The sequence below is a fragment of the Candidozyma pseudohaemuli genome, assembly GCF_003013735.1.
Source record: "Candidozyma pseudohaemuli strain B12108 chromosome Unknown scaffold00010, whole genome shotgun sequence".
In the NCBI taxonomy this organism is placed as follows: domain Eukaryota; kingdom Fungi; phylum Ascomycota; class Pichiomycetes; order Serinales; family Metschnikowiaceae; genus Candidozyma; species Candidozyma pseudohaemuli.
In genome coordinates this window covers 41660-56151 of record NW_020194444.1, presented here as the reverse complement: position 1 = coordinate 56151, position 14492 = coordinate 41660, and the positions used below count along the sequence as shown (strand labels likewise).

The window sequence follows — 14492 nt, the reverse complement described above, 5'->3', positions numbered from 1 at the left end:
CCTTGCTAATTAGTTGCAGAGCCTTCCACAGAGGCTTATCGAGCGTCAGATCAAACGTAAACGGCAGTCGACGCCGTGGTAGTAATATTTACGAGTTCAGGGAAGGAATTGGATATCCGTGATAAATCGATCAAAGCTATTTTTCAAGGCAAATTCTGAAGTATCAGTTTTGAGCTTAGAAAGCGACGCAGCGTGTCTTCGTACTCTTTGAACCATTCTTCGTTTATTCATAAGGAGCCCCGAAGGTGGTTAATCTTTTGGCTGATCTTTTAGTTTTTTTTCTTATTGTTTGATGTTGAACTTTACTTCGCTTTGCTCTAATTGGGTGCGAGATAGTCACTTCGCATAATTTCGCAGCCATTAAGTCTAAGTTGCAAAAGGCAGATTTTTTCATAGAATTCAAGCAGGCAATACTTCTTGCCAGGAAATGCAATGTGGACAAAAATCTTATTTTGACAGTCTGTTATCAAGATTGATGAATTTTTTTTTTAAAAAAAAAAAACAAGAAGAAGATTTCTCGGAATGCTTGATTACGCCGTTCCTGCTTGAGCGTTCAACTCTCAGGACCGGTCTCATGTAACCTACTAGATCAGCGAATTTTACTACAACCAGCTGTTACGATTCCCATTACTTCTCGAAATTATATCTTCAGAACGGTCTTGGAAATACACCTCCGATATGAGGTTTGAGACAGGCACGAAGGCAGTACTTTCTTCTATCCTCTACTCGGCTGATAACTACGATCAACAAGTTGGAGATCCTTACCCGCCAGCTCATAAATATTTAAATAAAATAAAATTCGTCACATCATACCCAAGTATTCTCGAGTGGTTCCTGACGATGAAACCAACACCTTCAAGGGGCCTGCAGGGCGACGCGCCTACCTCAGGATAAAATCATCACCGAGTCTAAAAAGCATAATATTGCCAGGGTCCCTTCCCGTTCTGCTATTAATGGATGCTACGCAGCCCACACAAACACAGCCGACACAGCAGTCGGCGCCAACGCAGAAGGAGGATGTCACCTTTGACGAGAATCACGTTTGCAGGCTTATTTGCACAACAGGTCAATACAGACACTTTGACTTGAACAAGAGTGTTCCCACGCGAACACCAGCTCTGCTGCTGAAAAAGACGTGGATTTTCGGCCGTAACGCTGAATGTGACTTTGTCTTGAGCGTCTGCACTCGTCTTCTGAACAAACACTTTAAGCTCTGGCTCAATCTAAGCGACAAGACGTTGTGGATCCAAGAAACGTCTACCAACGGCACGCATCTTAATGGAAACCGTGTTGTGAAGGGTTCCAATTACATTGTCAACCAGGGCGACGAAATTGCCGTCGGTGTTGGTGTGCCGAAAGATGTCATACGATTTGTGGTGCTTTTTTCAGACGCTTATAATCCTCTGAACTCGTCCAACAACCTTGTCATCAAGGACGAGGGCATATACAAGGATTTTATAATAAAGAACGAGACCATTGGCCAGGGTGCCTTTGCCATCGTGAAAAAAGCTGTGGAAAGAAGCACAGGTGACTCATATGCTGTGAAGATGATAAACCGTCGAAGAGCTATCCACGCTGGAGGTAAAGGGGCAATGATGGGCGTTAATAGAGAGTTGGAGATTCTTCGAAAACTAGATCATAAGAACATCGTCAAACTCAAGTCTTTCTACGAGGATATCGAGAACTACTACCTTGTCATGGAGTTCGTGCCCGGAGGCGATCTCATGGACTTTGTGGCCGCCAACGGTGCCATCGGCGAAGATGCCACTCAAGTTATCACGCGGCAAATTTTGGACGGAATTGCTTACGTTCATCGCTTAGGCATCTCTCACCGAGACTTGAAGCCCGACAATATCCTCATCATGCAAGATGATCCAATATTGGTCAAGATCACGGACTTCGGTCTCGCAAAGATAAGCGATAATGCAACTTTTATGAAGACGTTTTGCGGAACGTTGGCTTATGTTGCTCCAGAAGTTATTACTGGCAAGTACGACCTGCAACAAGCGTCTCAGGACTCACCGCATATAAACTACAGCAATTTGGTTGACATATGGTCATTGGGCTGCTTGGTATATGTGCTCTTGACGTCCCACTTGCCATTTAATGGAAAGACTCAAAGCCAAATGTTTCAAAAAATCAAAAGTGGTGAATACCACGAATCCCCCCTCAATTCGTATGAGATTTCAGATGAGGGAAGGGATTTCTTGAAGTGCTGTTTACAGGTCGATCCAAAGAAACGTATCATCGCCGATGATGCGCTTAATCACCCATGGCTTGAAGGAGTAGAGCCATATTCGCAAGAGTCCGAAGAATCACAGAAGGTAAGCTTATCACAATCGACATCACAAAAGTCGAGAAAGATTGAGAATGGTCTACATGTTAATGCATCGATGAGCAAATTGGACGATGATGTGATGTTCAGGCCCTTGGAAGGCGAAAAGAACAAAAAGCCTAAGGACAATAACTCGCAATTCAAGGTACCAAGAAGGGTTGTTCCTCTACCCCAATCCCAACCTCTTCATCCAAACTCGCAAAAGGTAAATGTTGCTAATCAATTACTGCCGTTGAAGCGAAAGAGCGATGAGCTGGGAAGGAAGCGTCCACCCCAGATACTTGAGGACGAAGAGACTTCTAAGAGAATAAAAGTTGACGAAAACGCTGTTAGGAGGCTCAGCTTATCGAGTCCCAATGACCCTGACGGGCCTCCTCAAGATAATTTCATTACGTTGAAGCCCAAGGCCGATTCGGTAACGAAAAAGCCAATCTACATTCGCCAGGGTGTGAATCCATATGCTATTGGTCGAAACGAGACTTGCGATACTTTCATTAATGATGACAGGATGTCCAAAATCCACTGTCTAATTCACAAGAGACGCCACCCAGTAACGCAAATGTCGATATATGAGAGTCCAGCACACTGCCTTGAAGACATCTGGCTTTTAGATTTCAGTACCAACTCATGTTTTGTGAATGGGGTTAGACTTGGTAAGGGGAAGAAGGTTCAATTATTCAACAAAGATCGCGTTGACTTCTTCGTGGATGACACCGTGAACCAGCTGATGGGGTTCGAGGTTCAAATTGACGATACCACTGGCCTTTTCAATGGAGGTGAGAAATCGGAGGACAAATTTGTAAACGTTCTTCAATTTGACAGTAACGATGTCAAACTCAGACCTCCGGTGGTGTCAGTTGCCAATCCTCCTGGAACTCCGAACAACGATGGCCGGAAATCGTCCCTACCAAGTCAGGAACTTGGTGGAGGGATATCTGGAGGAAACGGTGGATCTTTCAATTCTCTGCTTCGTTTGCAAAGACGTATGCATGATAGCACCAAAGCGCAGCCAAAACAAAGCCAGTCTAAGAGAGCGAGCCTACAAAGTGGCCAGGAACGTCCTCCTAATGCATGGGCTTAAGCTCTTCATTGATTATCATAATTCGTACATAGCATAGTTACACCTAATTAAAGCGAGGAAGGGTTGGCTTCTTCGGGCTCAATCTAAACTGACGGATCTCACTCACCACATTCTCTTTGTCTGGACTTTCTACCGCTTGAGGAACGGTGGGTCTTTTGATGTAGTCAACTGAGGGAACAGCGTTTGAGTTCGACGAGTCCACAAGACGACGAAGCTTAGTGGTTTTCGTAAGTCCTTGAATTATGTGATCCTTGTCACGAAGCGTCTCTTTGAGCAGTTGGATCTCTTCCTCTTGCAGTCTAACAATTGAATCATAGCGCTTATCGGATAGTCTTTCAGCTTTATTATTCTCTGACATTGCAACAGCCGCAAGCTGTTGGTGAGCAGCACGGAGCTGATTTTCCAATGTGGCATTGTATTGCTTGTACTGCTCCATTTCATGCGTCAAGCGCTTGTAGAAATCCTCAAGATTCGCCATCATCATTTGCTGAGAGGTCTTATCAATATCCATGCCGAGAATATCGTTCAAGGCATCGTTTCGTAGAAGGACAACCTCTGTTTTGTTCAAGTCTGAAAGGCGGTTAAGATGCTCGATTCGTTCATTGAGAACCTTGATCTCTCCCTGGAGTTGAGCCACAGAGGAGTCGCTAGATGGTTCCAGACCCACAGGTTGCATGTTCGAATGCAACTTGAGAAGGGTAAGTTCGTTCTTCTGACTTTCCACCTGCCTTCTCAAATCGTCGATCAATCTCTGAGCCTCTGCATCACCAATCGACAGCTTGTGACTTGCTTTCACCAGCAACACAATATCCTTAGCTCTGGCTGCAAATCTGAGAGTGTTTGTTGTCTCCGTGACAAACTGCTGAGTGAGAGCAGACTGCCCCAGGCCCAAATGCACATTACATAGAATCAGAATTAGTGCCAGCCCAGAGAGGGAAGGTTGGAGAAGCCTCGTGAGCTTCGAGTCTCTATAGGGAATGTGGTCCATGCTGCCGGAGGTGGATGCTAGCGACAATTTGTTGATGACAGTTGAAAGCGCAAGAAGGGACTTGTTGATGAAAGAGCCCTCTTTTCTTCTTTCGGCACACAGAGTGGCCCGTTCGGAACCGGCCAAATCACAGAGTGAAAGGGTCGCCTTGTGCTCAGTGTTCATAGCCATATCCACCGTATGGAGACGCAATTGCAAAATAGCGTGGGACCGAGACAGTCTAGCGTTGTAGTCTGTGGCAGATGTTTTACGTTTCATATCACCAGCTTTTATAAGCTGGAGCAAAGACTGCTTGGAAGATACGGTCGGGCTGCAGACACCCATGATTTTCACGCCGTAGTCCGGATCGTCTCTGATTTTGAGCTCAGCGTGAGAGCCCATTGCCGTACCACCATTGGCTAAAAGGTCCACGATCTTCTCGTTGTAAATCTCGAGATAGGTCACCGAAAGAGCATAGGAGCAGCCCAGGTTGGGAGAGTCGATTTTGGTGAAAATGTCGTCGATAGCCAAGCGAACAAAGCCTGGGTCGTGGTCGTCACCACGCATCGAGTAGGTCTTACCTGAACCAGTCATACCATAGGCGAAAAGCGTTGAATTGTAGCCCTCATGGAGAAATTTGTTCACAAGATGTGCACATGAACGGTTGTAGACCGTCCTGTTGGAGACGTCTAGCGAAGGCCCGAACACGTTATCGAAGGTGTAGGAGGAATTGTCCTGGGCATTGGTGATGGTGTTGGAGTATTCTTCAATTTGCCAGACCTGGTTCAGGCCGGCGCTGCTTGTGTGTGGATTAGGCCTTATGCTGACGGAAATCGAGCCCGTATACGGTTCTGGTCTGAAAGTGGGAGTGGAAGGCCTGGAGCCCATACTGGAGGACGGTCTTGAAGACGAGATCATAGGCAGCTGAGGTCTATAACCTCGGGCCGATGCCGGTCGTTTGAGGTCTTGAAAACTGGGTCTTGACGTTGGGGTAGCTCTGCCTGAACGGTACATGGTGTGGTTATTGCGTTTGAAGAGCGATATGGAAGATGGAAACTTTGTATGGGAAGTGAGACAGATAGCTTTGTTTACATCAACGCCGCATTAGGAAAGCAGATTAGGGTATTTGACGGGGGTTGTCAAGGGGAGGATAGGGCGGCACGGCAGACAATTAAACTGCTTGAAAAATAGAAAGAGAAAAAGTAGCATTAAATTATTTTTATTTTCTTCAATGATTTGATGTTTTGGAATCTGGTGAATGCTGTACTGCTTTGCCTAGGGCATAGTCTAAAAATGAGCCGCGAGTTTGGCTGCGAAAAAGTCCAGGGTCCTGAGGAGTCTTAGTTGCGATTTCAGAGAACCAAAAACACTACAAGTCGTGCTTTTTTTTTTTTTGGTTTTTCCTTATTATATGTTCTAGCTATCACCTAGCAATTCCCTAAACGTTGAAGCAAGGGGTGTCGGCTGGATCCGGCGAAAAGCTGATGCTCCACTCCTTGTACTTGTGCCAGTGGAGACTATCATATATCCCAATGGACCGCAAGGCCAAGAGCAGCTCTGAAATGGACGTAAAGTGAACAGAAACCGCAATTCCCTGGGAAATCACCGGCTTGATCTCGACAATCGTCCCGTACTGACTCAAGTCTTTCCGGATATCCTCCATATCGAAGGTCTTCACGAACCACTGACGGGGTCTAGGAAACCGTTCCTGGGCTTTTGAGCTAATAGCGGGCACTTCAATAGGGCTCTGGAGTCTGAGAACTCTCGATGCATTCATTCTCTCGGCAGCCACCCTCACCAAGTCTTGTACGGGTTCGATTCTCTTTTCTGGAACCTTTCTACCAATGAGCGGCTTCTTGCCGTTGATGATAAAAAGACCAGTTGCTGCAAACCGAGAAAAGGCATTTGCTGCCTTGTAGTCTAAGAAGTAGAGCTCAAGATGCGGCTCAGGGTGCTTTCCCAAAACCACACGCTCAAGCTTACCTCCACGAACCCTAGAGAGCAAATCTGCCAAACTGGCGTCAGCAGGGAAATCGCTCATTACAACATACCGCTGCTCGTTGGTCCAGCAAGAGGGCCTGATCTTCTGCTTTCGAACGGCGTTCAAATCATCCGCAAAGTCAGCCTCAAATTGGAGTTTGGCGAACCATTCAAGCAGGACGTCCTGGCCGTTGTTCCGTGGATGTTCCTCCTTGTAGCGGAAACGCTCAAACTGGTCCGAGATGAAATCTCTTACAAGATTCGATCTGCTTATTGTGAAGCTGTTGAAGGACTTGGGCAGCCTGGAGAAGTTCCTATACAACGGAGGCAAGGAGCCGGTGGCGGGTTTACGGACCGAATCACCATGGATCAGCGACTTGATTTTGGAAGAGTAGCGAGGATACATTTAGCAGAGTTAGCAAAAAAGGTGGTGGTGGAAAGCAGTCTTGTTGGATTGTGTTTTGCAGCCATTTATAGTGCGGCAGTGAGGGGCCCATATAATGAAATGGGCTTCTGGACAAGCCATTGAAGTGGAGCATCTGGTGAATTTTCACAATTGACACGTCTTAAGGGAAGAGGAGCTTAAGGATGGCTTTTTGTAGTTTTGAAGATTTCTCTTGTCTGACGCTGTACAAGGTGCAACACACCTAAGATCTGAAACAACAACGATGAGCTAACAGTACAAGGGTGAGAGAATTGATTTCACAATGGCTACTACAAAAACTCCTTTTTTCCAAAACATGCCCAATCACAGCTAAAATGTCTACTCTGGCTTCTAAAGGTCCCGTCTCGCCTGCAGTACACCCAGGCTCATCAGGCCCATCTCAAAAAACCAGATCCACCCTACATGTCCAGAACGTGACTATCCAGCCTCTTTCGAAGAATTCCAAGGGTCAGTCTGTATTTGAACTACGTCATGGAGAATTCGGCCAAAAGAAGCGCCTCGCCTTCCGCTCAGCAGGTGAAAAAACCAAAGACATACGCTGCTCCAGGAAAGGTTGTTCTGGAGGCTGATGTTGGAGTGACACAGTACATCAACGAAGCGTACAAAACCGGGCCCGGTTTCTTTGGCTCCATCAAGCAACGGTATGCTGATTTCCAGGTCAACGAGATCCTGTTGGACGGCACTGTCGTGCACTTGACAGACGAGGGTATCGACTTGGGAAAGACCAAGAAGGAGAAAAAGCAGGAGAGAAGACTCAATGATCGTGCCGATCTTCAGGACAAGACACCAGAGGAGGTGGAGGCCATCAAGGCAGAAAAGGCAGAGAAGGCCAAGGAGGCCGAGAAGGAAAACGAAGGACCCAAGTATGAGCTCAGTGAGGACCACAAGACCCGTCTCTTGGAGCTCGTTACTGCTGAAGAGCTAGGTGAAATCGAGGCCCTTTTCACCAATGGTGGCAACATGGAGACAAAAACACAATTTGGTGACAAGGCCTTGAGAACGCAATTGCACCAGCTTCTCAGACAAGCCTTCCAGGGCAAGCTTGAGACCATGACGTCTCCACAAAACACATTCAAAGTGGCATTGTCCAAGGGTACAAACAACAACAGGGGCCGTAACGTCAACCATGTCGATGACCTGGGCGTGATCAACTACGGCTTGGGCCCATTCAAGAACTACTTGCACTTTACTCTTTACAAGGAGAACAGGGAAACGATGGAAGTGGCCTCTATGATCTCGAAATTCCTCAGGGTGCCACACAAGGCAGTCAAGTACGCTGGTACGAAGGACCGTCGTGGTGTCACCTGTCAAAGGCTCAGTATCCACAAGGGCAAGGTCCAGAGAGTGTCAGCTCTCAACAAGGGCTTGAACGGTTCCATTCTCGGCGGATTTTCTTACGAAAGCAAATCGCTTGATCTCGGTGATCTCCAAGGTAACGAGTTCTTGATTGCCATCCGTGACGTCAAAACCGACGAGGCCAACTTGGAGGAAGTCGTTGAACGTGCTTTCAACTCTCTCAAGGAGAAAGGCTTCATCAACTACTACGGTTTACAGAGGTTTGGCACCTTCTCGATTTCCACGCACGTTTTGGGCATTGAGCTTTTGAAGGAAAATTGGAAAAACGCCGTTGACCTTCTATTAGCTGAACAAGACAGAGTCGTTGCTGAGTCGGTTAACGCTCGTAGAGTCTGGGCTGAGAGCAGAGACGCCGCAGAAGCTTCCAAGCTTATGCCGAAAAGATGTTTCGCTGAACACAATGTGCTTTCATCTCTAGCCAAGGAGAAGAAGGTGAATGAGGCCGAGATTGAGGATTACCACAAGCAAGCCTACTTCCGTGCCATCATGCAAATTCCTAGAAACTTGCGTCTCATATACGTTCATGCCTACCAGTCCTACGTGTGGAACATGGTGGCATCAAAAAGAATTGAGCTTTTTGGTCTACAGGTCCGTGAAGGAGACTTGATCATGGTGGAGGAGAAGAACGCAGAGAGCAGGAAGATCACCTCGATCGATGAAGATGGACAGGAGTTTGAAGAAGACGTTGCTGGTACGCTTTCAGACAAGGTGAGAGCTTTGACCAAGGAGGATATTGAATCTGGAAAGTACTCCATCTACGACGTTGTCCTTCCTTCTCCAGGCTACGATGTTGTATACCCAACAAGTCCCGAACTCATGTCCGTTTACGAAGACGTCATGGCCAAGGATGGCCTCGATCCCCACAATATGCGCCGAAGAGTGCAAGAGTTCTCGTTGGCTGGGTCCTACAGACCACTTATGGGAAAAGCCACGAACCTTTCCTACAAGCTAGTCAAGCACAAGGACACGAACGATCCAATCTTGCGAACCGATTTGGAAATCTTGCATGCTAAAAAAGAGAATGACGAACCATTAGACAAGATCATTGACTACTCTGGATCAGAAGATGCCACTCAAACTGGTATAGTTTTGCAAATGCGTTTGGGTGTAAGTTGCTATGCTACTATGGCCCTTCGTGAGTTCATGAAGGCCGACACGAGCCGTTTCAGTGCCAACTTTGATGTGAAGACAAACAAGTAAGATTACTGTGATTGGTTTAATATGGTACGTTGTGTGGTTAGCACTTGAACCCCATGTTGCTAGCAAATGGCCTGGCACAGTACCTATTGTAAACTTTATCAATCAAACCATCCAAGCATTATTCTTTGAAATAGAAAAAATACCTTTGACGACATGAAAACTTGATATTGTAGAGAGTCACCTTATAGTCCAACCCCGGAGAGGTACAGGTGCGATAGCACAATACATGCTACCACATCGATAAGCACTTCTACTATTCCCCATTATGCCGCCATTACAAGTCAATTCCGTGAAATATAAAACAAGCCTTAAAATGGCAATTTCAAAACTCAAATTCTTGCAAGAAAAGAAGACAGCGCTTACCAAGCAGCAGAGGAGACAATTGGCTGACTTACTTGGTGCTGGAAAGGAATCTAGTGCCAAAATCCGAGTGGAGAACATCATTAGAGACGACATTTACATCGAGCTTTTGGAGTTTCTTGAACTTTATTGTGAGCTTTTGCTTGCACGAATCTCGATCATTTTGGACACCCTGAGGCATGAGGTGGACCCTAACTTGAAAGAAGCAATTCTGCTGGTGATCTACTCTTGCCATCACACAGAAGTCAAGGAATTGATCACCTTGGGTGAACTATTCAAGCACAGATACGGACCTGAATTCGTCGCTGCAGTCCAGACGAACTCTAACAGTGAGTACGTTCCAGAGAAGATCGTCAAGAGATGTGCAGTTGATCCGCCATCGGAGACACTTGTGGATTTGTACTTGGGAGAAATTGCCCGGACATACAGTGTACCATATCTGGGGCTCAAGGATGAGCCTCCCAAGCTAGAGCTTTCCAAAGATGACGACGATAATGATTCCGGAAGCGAGGGAGGGTTGCCCGAGGAGCCTATAGCGGCTGATTTCGAGCAAAGACCCAGTGTTGCCAAGCAGACAGCGCCACCAAAGCCTCAGCTGGAGTTTGATGATTTGAAGGCTCGTTTCGCTGCTTTGAAGAAGTAGTTCCTTAATCGGATCACCTGCTCGGTGCCTTAGAGCCGGCACTTCTCGTGAAAGGAGGTGAAAGGGCCTCAGTTCATGAGGGTCCAATTCCAGTGAAATTTCAGCGAAAATTGTTGCCGGGAACCTCTACTGAAAAACGCATTGTGAGACATCCTTTCTGAATTGAGGAAGCGTACCGATCAAGCACAAGAACAAAAAATGAACGCAAGCCAAGTACAAGAACAAAAATTCAAAAACAGAGCCATCCCAGTGCCAGCAAATTAACGCCCATAGAAAATATAGAAGTAATGCAATATCTCAAAACCAGATGCGCCCCAGATTACATCGCGCCTTTATTTACCTACAATTGATCCAACAACATCAAAGATCCTCCAGATCAACCTACTTTATACACACGGCCCATGTCGCTTCTAACCACCAAGCAGCGAGCTGAGCTCAACAAAGCCATATTTCAATATACCCAGGCGAAAATAGCCGCAGCTGACGATGCTAACGATCAACTTCTACCGATGCTAGCAGAGCTTCTAGAGATCAAAACGCCCAACGATGAGATTGTTCCCAACTACTTGGAGAAAAAATGGACGACCGTGGTCCGCCTTCAGAAAAGAATCCTAGATTTGGAAAACGAGGTCGCCTCCTACAAACTGTTACTAGAGACCCTGGCTCAAAGTGGATCCAACGGGTCCGCCTTGGTGCTTCCTCGAGATAAACTAGATTGGATCCCAAATGTCAACACCACCACTTACAAAACACTGTCTACGCAACTCATCAATTGTGTGGCGGTGCATCCTGTTCTTCCCTTGGTTGTGGCAGGCGCCTCTGATGGTAGCATTATCGCATGGAACATGGTCCACGATTCCCTGGCAATTCCACAGAAAATAGTGACAGCTCACACCCGAAGCGTCACAGGGCTACGGTGGCTGCCTTCGCCGGCAACATTGGTCCCAAATGGGCCTCAAGAATGGATATTGGCGTCCTGCTCTCTGGACCTCTCTGTGAAGATCTGGGAAGGTGACTCGTTGAAGCACGTACGTACGCTTTCTGGCCACGAACACACCGTTTCGTCTGTGGCGTTTCTGCCGACGAATCCGCTCGTTTTGTACTCGGTTTCTCGTGATCTTTCTGTCCGTGTATGGGACGTTGCCAATGGTACTTGCACTAGGAAGTTTGTCGGCCACAGCGAATGGGCCAGGGATGTGGACGCAGCGTCCGTGGAGCAACATCTTGTCGATGCCGGAACATCGGGCTCTCTAGGCGACTTCCTCCTAACATGTTCCAACGACCAGTCCATAAGATTATCGCATGCAAGCTCCGGCATTGGTCTTGCACTTCTTTTGGGCCACACGCATGTCATTGAGAGCGTCAAGTTCTTGCCGCTTCTCTCAAATAAATATCTAGACGGCTTTGTGCTCCTGAATCTCGACAAGTTTTCGTCGTTGTCTGAGGACATTGTGAAGAACCCGGCCTATGAGGAGAACTTGGGTTACAAGTATTGTGTTTCTGCTGGAAGAGACTCCTTGATAAAATTATGGCTCTTGCCACCGCCTACTCTACGTCCGAATCGCCCACCTGCTCCGTCAGAGCTCAACAACTCCCAGGGTTGGCACTTGGCAGACCTTATAGGCCATCAATCGTGGGTTAAAAGCCTCAGTGTGCACCCTCTGGGTCGCTACTTATTCAGTGGAGGAGACGACAAGGCGGTTAGAGTATGGGACTTCTCTACTTTGGTGGATAAGGGGCAGGTTCGTTGCATCAAAACTTTGACGGCGCATGAGGGATTTGTCAGTTCGGTTCATATGGCCTCGTTTGAAATGTCAGGCACCAAAGATTCAGAGAAGACAGAGGAAGCTCTATTGAAGAAAATTGAGCACGATATGAGATGTATTTTCGTCACGGGTGGAGTCGATAAGACCGTCAGAATCTGGAGCTAATGACTACAAATGACCTTCAGCGATGAGATCCGGCGCACGCTGGGCCCACTCTGTCCATGACCCGTCATAGACACGAATGGGGATATCCGAGTTGATCTTCTCAATTGCTAGACGAAGAATCACGGCCGTCACTCCTGTTCCACACATGACGATCACGCCCTTCCTGTCCAATGGCTCGTTCCAGTCGAGCCCAAAGTCTTTTTTGAAAAGTTCCACCAACTCTTCGACGGTTTTATACTGGCCAGATTCATTCAAAACTTTGGTGAAGGGCAAATTGAGGGCCCCCGGAATGTGGCCGGACAGCAATCCTTTCCGTGGCTCAGGGGCCTTGCCATGGAATCTGTCTGCGCTTCTAGCATCGAAGACATAGTATTCATCCAAATTTCTCAGCACCACGAGGTCAGCCAACTCGTCAAACTCGATGACCTGCTCACGATAGTTCTTGCCAAATTGAGTATTGTCGATCCCTTCGTAAGGCAGGTTGTCAGTAGCTTCGCTGGTGTCGACCACTCCGTTCTCAACTGGGTACTTCAGCTTGTACTGAGGATAGTGGTCCAACAAATACACATTGTGATGGCCATAGAGAGCGAAGGTCCAAGCAGCTCTGGGCCCCGAAAAGATGCCTTGTCTGTCGTAGACAAGGAGGAGATCGTCATTGCGGATACCCAACTTGCCGACTTCCTTGTCGAACAATCTGTGGGGAGGAAGCATATGGGGGTACTTGCTGGTACGGCAGCAGACCGAGTCTAAATCGAAGAACACCGAGTTCTTGATCCGGTCGTCCTGAGCAAACTGCTTTTTGGCATTGTTAGGTGAGTTTGGCATGTACCAAGTTGCATCAATTGGAACCACTCTAGGACCAGGAGATTGGATGAGCCTGCGGGCATAGTCTGCATTAAGGAGCTTGACTCTGGGAGAATTGACCATGTCTGTTTTTGGTGTGATTTTTTTACCCCGACTTAACTAGTGCTCGGTCGTTATCTAGTTGATCGATACTGTGACACCGCACTGTGAAGGATTGCTCTCAGAATCCGCTAGTACCTAGTCTTACACCAGGAAGTTTAGTATGTCAAACACCGATTTGCGCGATCCAATCATTCTGATTGGTGAGAGTCCGTCTCTGTTGGGCTGGGGAATTCGCTGAAGAAACAGAATTTCGCTGGTTGGAGGATACCAAGGTGGTTGGTTGAGAGAAATATCGTCTACAAGAATTTGATCCGTAGTTTACCTTGTACAGATAAATCTCTGGTAGCTTCAGTGAAGCTTGAAAGTTGGGATGTGCGTGCTTATACTGAATATCGGTAGCTTTCGAGTTATTTCGTCATCTTTGAATAAACTGCATTCGTCAATAAGCTTACTCTTCGAACCTACTTGGGTATTTGGCTGGCCGCATGTAGGAGAATCAGCATGTGTTGAATTTTGGTTTTACAGAAAAATGCACAGGGGACCATATCCAAGTAGTTGGTGTAGAGGGGGATTTGATGAATTTGGACGACCAAATGTAGATGGGTATGTTTGATGGTGAAGCTCGAGATTCGTCATTCTCATATCGCATGTTATCATTCTGTGAAATGCATGTATAAGCAAATCTGAAAGCGTTGAGGTTTTTGGTCCATACGGAGCTTATTGTTCGTTCGAGTTGCTTTTTTTGTAATGATGGTATTCGGACTTCCGCTTCAAACTTGAAAGTAGCAGTGACTATGGGGTGCAAAATGTTGAGGAAACTGCAAAGTCGAGGAAAAGCGATATCATTAAACCCTACCAGAAACTGGAAAGAACAGCAAATTTGCTAGTTACTCTCTACGTTACGTCACCCCATGCAGCTGTGTTTTCTCATGACGGAGATGTCTTGCTTCGTCCTGTGAGCACCGTGGTACAACTCTGGTGGAGGAATACACAAAAAAAAAAACCACCGTTCCATAATTTCCAGTCTTTTGGAAATTTCTTCAAAGATACCATGAGCCTTGTTTGAAATACTTCCTAGCGGACTACTGCAGTTTTGGTTACCCAGTGAAATTAGCGTACTGTGAGAAGTGCTGCTAGAGAAGGTACATTTAGACATTACAGAATGTCTTAGGAATACGTGAAAGTCGCAAGAAAATAACATTTATGCTGTTTGTTGCATGACCACGGTGCTCATTCATATTATAAAGCTGACCAAAGTTGCCTCGGGCTTTCTACCTCCCTAGATTTT

The 14492-nt window shown here is 46.7% G+C and overlaps 7 protein-coding genes across 7 annotated transcripts; 4 read left to right on the top strand and 3 right to left on the bottom strand.

Annotated features, from left to right (window-relative positions):
• Positions 1-953: 953 nt before the first annotated feature.
• RAD53 (serine/threonine/tyrosine protein kinase) lies at positions 954-3416 on the top strand (the record flags this gene model as incomplete). The annotated part of the gene is made up of 1 exon (XM_024859006.1): positions 954-3416. One exon carries the CDS (start codon positions 954-956, stop codon positions 3414-3416), a length of 2463 nt encoding a protein of 820 aa, XP_024712680.1.
• Positions 3417-3459: 43 nt separating this feature from the next.
• KIP2 (Kip2p) lies at positions 3460-5397 on the bottom strand (the record flags this gene model as incomplete). Its single annotated transcript, XM_024859005.1, has 1 exon — positions 3460-5397. One exon carries the CDS (start codon positions 5395-5397, stop codon positions 3460-3462), a length of 1938 nt encoding a protein of 645 aa, XP_024712679.1.
• Positions 5398-5821: 424 nt separating this feature from the next.
• Positions 5822-6769, bottom strand: C7M61_003668 (uncharacterized protein; the record flags this gene model as incomplete). Its single annotated transcript, XM_024859004.1, has 1 exon — positions 5822-6769. The coding sequence occupies one exon, from the start codon at positions 6767-6769 to the stop codon at positions 5822-5824; it is 948 nt and encodes a 315-aa protein (XP_024712678.1).
• A 510-nt stretch (positions 6770-7279) lies between these two features.
• Positions 7280-9364, top strand: PUS7 (pseudouridine synthase; the record flags this gene model as incomplete). Its single annotated transcript, XM_024859003.1, has 1 exon — positions 7280-9364. One exon carries the CDS (start codon positions 7280-7282, stop codon positions 9362-9364), a length of 2085 nt encoding a protein of 694 aa, XP_024712677.1.
• Positions 9365-9677: 313 nt separating this feature from the next.
• On the top strand, positions 9678-10367 carry IST1 (Ist1p; the record flags this gene model as incomplete). Its single annotated transcript, XM_024859002.1, has 1 exon — positions 9678-10367. The coding sequence occupies one exon, from the start codon at positions 9678-9680 to the stop codon at positions 10365-10367; it is 690 nt and encodes a 229-aa protein (XP_024712676.1).
• A 401-nt stretch (positions 10368-10768) lies between these two features.
• C7M61_003665 (uncharacterized protein) lies at positions 10769-12234 on the top strand (the record flags this gene model as incomplete). Its single annotated transcript, XM_024859001.1, has 2 exons — positions 10769-12171; positions 12201-12234. The coding sequence occupies 2 exons, from the start codon at positions 10769-10771 to the stop codon at positions 12232-12234; spliced, it is 1437 nt and encodes a 478-aa protein (XP_024712675.1).
• A 67-nt stretch (positions 12235-12301) lies between these two features.
• Positions 12302-13225, bottom strand: C7M61_003664 (thiosulfate sulfurtransferase; the record flags this gene model as incomplete). Its single annotated transcript, XM_024859000.1, has 1 exon — positions 12302-13225. One exon carries the CDS (start codon positions 13223-13225, stop codon positions 12302-12304), a length of 924 nt encoding a protein of 307 aa, XP_024712674.1.
• Positions 13226-14492: the final 1267 nt, after the last annotated feature.